This window comes from Pteropus vampyrus, unplaced genomic scaffold (genome assembly GCF_000151845.1).
Source record: "Pteropus vampyrus isolate Shadow unplaced genomic scaffold, Pvam_2.0 Scaffold3, whole genome shotgun sequence".
Taxonomy (NCBI): Eukaryota; Metazoa; Chordata; class Mammalia; order Chiroptera; family Pteropodidae; genus Pteropus; species Pteropus vampyrus.
Genome location: NW_011888784.1, coordinates 5,760,590 through 5,765,300, shown reverse-complemented (window position 1 = coordinate 5,765,300; position 4,711 = coordinate 5,760,590). Strand labels below are relative to the sequence as shown.

The window sequence follows — 4,711 nt, the reverse complement described above, 5'->3', positions numbered from 1 at the left end:
CCTTCTCCTCTCAGACCTCCAGGACCTACCACCAGTGCCCAGACACCCGGGGCCTGGGGACCGCAGAGAGGGCAACTGTCACGAAAGAGACAGGGTGGTGCAAGGCCCAGAGGGCACCAGCTGTGATGGCTGCTCAGTTCAGGAGACCAAGCAAGTGTCCCAAGGGCAGAGTTGAGAACTAGAGCCAAATGAACAGAGAACCAAATGCCACCAACATGAGTCCATGACAAGGGAAAAAGGATGGGCACAGATCATGAGGAAATATGAGGTTCCCCAATACACCCCACGACGTTCATGATTTAGGCTTGAAACCAAGGGCCCGGGTCATTTTTAATTTGGTCTCTAAATGGACAATGTGATAGGGACTATTATGAGCTGAATTGTGACTCCCCCAAAATGCATATGTTGAAGCCCTAACCCCCCATATCTCAGGATATGACTGTATTTGGAGATATGGTCTTTAAAGAGGTAATTAAGTTAAAATGATAACACTAGGGTGTCACTAATTAGGTGAGCACTAATCCACCGTGACTGATGTCCTTATAAGAAGAGGAATTTAGGGCACAGTCACACAGAGGGGACACCGTGAAAAGACAGAGGTGGAAGGCAGCCATCTGAAAGCCAAAGAGAGAGACTCAGAAGAAACAAACCATCTGCCAACACCTCGATCTCTGACTTCTAGCCTCCCAAACTGTGAGAAAATAAAGTTCTGGTGTTCAAGCCACTCAGTCTGTGGTACTTTGTTATGCCAGCCAAGCAAACTAATACAGGGACTGATACTAACATATAAAAAATATATGGGTAGAGGGATGGGAAGCGACAGAAGGAGATCCAATTTATAGGTCTGTCAGGTCTTTCTTTCTGTGCAGACCTTGAGGTAACCATGAAGAGACTTCCAGCATTTTATAATTTTAAAAAATTAATTATTTACCCTTGGAAAACTCTAAGGTATGTTCTCAACAAGATTTCTCTGGCTTTCCACAATGCAATGTTTCAGGGCCTGAGATCTTTGAATTCTTAGAAAAGATAAAGGGCTCTGCTTGTGAGCTTATAAATTTGGCTCCTGACCGAGGTCCAGGCAGCCATCTTTGCCACTAAATCCCAGCTCCTCAGTGAAATGTAACAAACACCAGTCACATCGTAGTCCCACCACCGCCTGCTTAAAACCCTTCCCATGGTCTCCCGCTGCCCTTGGATTAAGATAAAATCTAAATCCGGGTCTGTACTGCAAGGCCCCACAAGGTCAGACCCCTGTCTGCCCCTCCAGCAGCATGGCTTCCATGTCCCTTCTCACACTGGCATGAAGCTGCCCTGACCCTTCAGAGCCTGTCATACAGTAGGTTCCTTCCTGGCACAGGGCCTTTGCACAAACTGTTCCCTTGTCTGGAATCCTCTTGATCGAGTTAACTGCTATTGCTCTGCAGACCAGAGCACCAGCATTGCTTCCTCAGAGAAGCCTTGCCTGACGACGCTTCCCTGTCCCCGCCCAGGTCAAGTCCCTTGTCATCCCCTTGTCTCCTAGGGTAACCAATTTTTAATGTCCGCTTCCCCCTCCCTGAGGCTGTGAGCTCCATGAGGGTAGGCTCCAGGGGTCCTCAGCCTGGGGCCAGGTAAGATTGACAGGAGGGTGAGCTGTGTTTATCTATGGAGAGGGTAGCAGGCCCTTTGGTTAGTACAGGAACCTTAAACATCAGTGCCTAATCCCAGCTGGATGTTTGGTCTTATCTTGGAACTTTCCTGCAGCTACTAAGCTTAAGGAGTCTGAATGACAGCCCAGAAAAAGCTGTTGCTGCTGCTGGTGGCGGTGGTTCCAGAAGAGAAAGAAAGGGGAGGGAAGGAAAGGGAGAAAGCACACGAACATTTATTGGGCACTTATTACTTGTGTTAGGATGTATGTGGACTGCTGGGCTACCTACTTTCACCTCGTCTTTATGGCAACCCCTAAAAGGTTGGTACAAGCATCCCCGTTTTGTTGGTAAGGAAAGGCTCAGAGAGGTTAAGTCATTTGTTTAAAGATGCAGAGTCGGTAAGACCCAATGCAGTTTTGGATCCCAGATCCGCCTGACCCCAAGGCCCATGCCCTATGACCCACACGACTTGGAAATCATGTCAAATGGCTCAAGGAGCGATGGCTCCCGCCACGGGCAGTGGCCCTGGGGATCATGTCAGGGTGCAGTCCTCATGAGCACCCAACGCTGCCTGCCTAAATGAACTGCATTTCTTCCACATCCAGATATGACGATTTTCAAATAAACGTACGACCCGCAATGATGAACACAATACAAATCCCTCTCACTGGGCTTACTGAGTTTCGCGGCAGTCCTAGGAGGGAGGGCAAGCTGGGGCAGGCACACGCACGCACTGAAATGTTCAGCATGTGGTGTGCTTTCCCTCCCATGGGTGGCAAAAGAGCCATAGGTGACAAAGTGTCGAGTGGAAAGAGGAGAGCACGGTTCTTTCGTCATATATATACATAAAGAAAATAAAAGAAAAAGTTTAGAAAATGCAGACGTAGGTGCATTGACTTTCTAGAAGGCGTCTACAGGTACATGGGATGCCTCTGAGGAGGAGAAATGGCGGACCGTGTGCAGGGGACTTATCACTGTGTACTTCTTGAACAGTGTATCATTTAAATAATAAAAAAATTAAAAACATTAATGAATATAACATTTTTAAAAGGCAATAGCAAGAGGGTGATGCTTAACTCTGGGCACAAAGGGCTGAATTTCAGGTAAGACGCTCTCGTACCCTCTTCAGTTTCTATTCGTGAGGAGCCCAGTGATGATAATCTCGGAGGCTCGTAATTGAGCCGGAGACTGAAAGGCCTGAGTCACCAGAGGTGACCTTGGAAATTTGGATTCTTTTTCATAAAACACACACAATCATCCTTGTGTACAGCCGTGCAGGGCTCTCCAAATGCCAGGGCCCAGGGAAGTAGACTTAATTCTTGCTCTGTTGGGATCCACCATGGTTCTGGGTTCCTTCTGCCCAAATCCTCCCCGCCCCCTGCCCTGTCCCCCACGTGCACCATGCACCCACCACCCACCCTGGCCACACTCACATGGACAGGACCTTCACTTCCAAGATTTCGTGCCTCAGCTCCAGGCATCTTGTGGAGTTGTATTCTAAAGGGCCCTCGTAAAATTCAAAATACCTGGGAACCAACAGGAACAGAGGTTACTATGCAGAGAAGCCAGCCTGACTTTCAGGGGCCTGCCAGGGCTCTTCTGTGGGGGAGTGGGGAACTGTCCTGGTCAAATAAACAGAGCGAATCAGCTCCACCCAGCAGATACATGGTGGGGGGCTCCAGGACCACTGGGGCCTCCAGTCTGCTCATTGGGTAGGTGACTACACACAGTACCCCCGATACCCTGGGAGTATAGCATGTATGGGAGCAGGACCCCATTTCAGCAAGTCATGACATTCAGAAGCAGATTTGGTTTCAAGTTGACGCAAAGGAGAGGAAAAGGATAATCTGTGCATGTTTTTGCTCTGGCTCTTCTTGTGACCAGCCATTGAAGGTGTCAGCACTGAGGGTCAGGCGGCGAGCCTGCTGCTTCAGCTGGTCCTGCCCTTTCCCGCCCCTTTGTCCTCCTCTTGGGGAAGTGTCACCCAATGACAGCTACAAGTGTAGCTGAGATCTACTGCTTTTCCCACTGTACAAGCATTTCCACTTCCATTAGCCCACTTGATCCTCATGCTCACGCTGTGACTAGGTGAGACTGACATTTCTTTCTCCCCATATGGCACCTGGGGAAACTGAGGCTAAACAGATGGCGCTCCAGGCCCCATTGTCACTGGAGGCCCTGGCTAGGCTTGGTCTCGGTCTCATTGCAGAGAGTGCTCAAACATCAGCTGGTTCCAGGTATGTCAGAGCCACCTCAGGGTTCCTTCTGTACCTTCAGGCAGAGTAACAGCACCAATTTCAGCCAATGCATGCCAAGCCCTTGCCACGGGCCAAGTGCAGTGCCCAGCACTCCACATGGAGGCATTCACTTTTAAGCTTTGTAACTAGCCTGGGAGGAAAGGGATCATCATCACTATGCACCAGAACAAGCTCTGGGAGTTAACTCATTTGCCCAGAGTCATGCCTATGGTAGGCGGCAGAGCTAGAACATGAACCTGCACACTGACTCAGGGCGGCTCTTGTCCACTCACCTCCAAGGACAGCGGGTGTCCCCTGAAAAGGGCCCTCCAGCCTCCCACTGCCACTGGGCAAGGAGACATTTAAGACGCCCCCTCTTCGCACCAGACAGTTCGTACCAGCCCAGGGAAGGAAGAGCAACCGCTTGACTGTGGGCCGGGGGAGGGTCCCTCAGAGGTAAGACACAGGAGCTCACTGCTGGGCTTGGGCTCGGCCACCGAGGCTGGTGGGGCCACTCACGGCAGAGGCCAGGTATGCCCTCGCCTCACGGCCTCTCCTTCTGGTGGTTGTTCAGAAGAGACCGGGACAGGCTAAGCTGGGGGAGTTGGACTCCATCACAGCTTCAACACCACAGCATCGAGAAGCCTACAGGGTCAAGCCATAATAGACGTCGGGGGACAGTGGCCTCGCAATAGGTGGCCGTGGAGAATCAGAAGTGGGAGTGGCGCCCCAGGGCTCCTCCTGGGCCCTGTGAGCCATGAGCAGGAATTTAAAATAAAGTCCTTCCTCGAGGATTTCCCGGACACCTTCCCCGTGTGGGGCAGCTGTCACTTCACATATGTTCCC

At 50.8% G+C, this 4,711-nt stretch overlaps 1 protein-coding gene across 6 annotated transcripts in view; it reads right to left on the bottom strand.

Annotated features, from left to right (window-relative positions):
* ST8SIA5 (ST8 alpha-N-acetyl-neuraminide alpha-2,8-sialyltransferase 5) overlaps window positions 1–4,711 on the bottom strand; it is a 46,436-nt gene that overhangs the window by 18,581 nt on the left and 23,144 nt on the right. For 5 of the 6 annotated variants that reach the window (XM_011361082.2, XM_011361092.2, XM_023531351.1 and 2 more), the window contains one exon: window positions 3,062–3,154. The exons of the other annotated variant lie outside the window; for it this stretch is intronic. In XM_011361082.2, coding sequence (XP_011359384.1) covers window positions 3,062–3,154 — 93 coding nt within the window. The remainder of the gene's footprint in view (window positions 1–3,061; window positions 3,155–4,711) is intronic. 6 annotated transcript variants of the gene reach the window in all.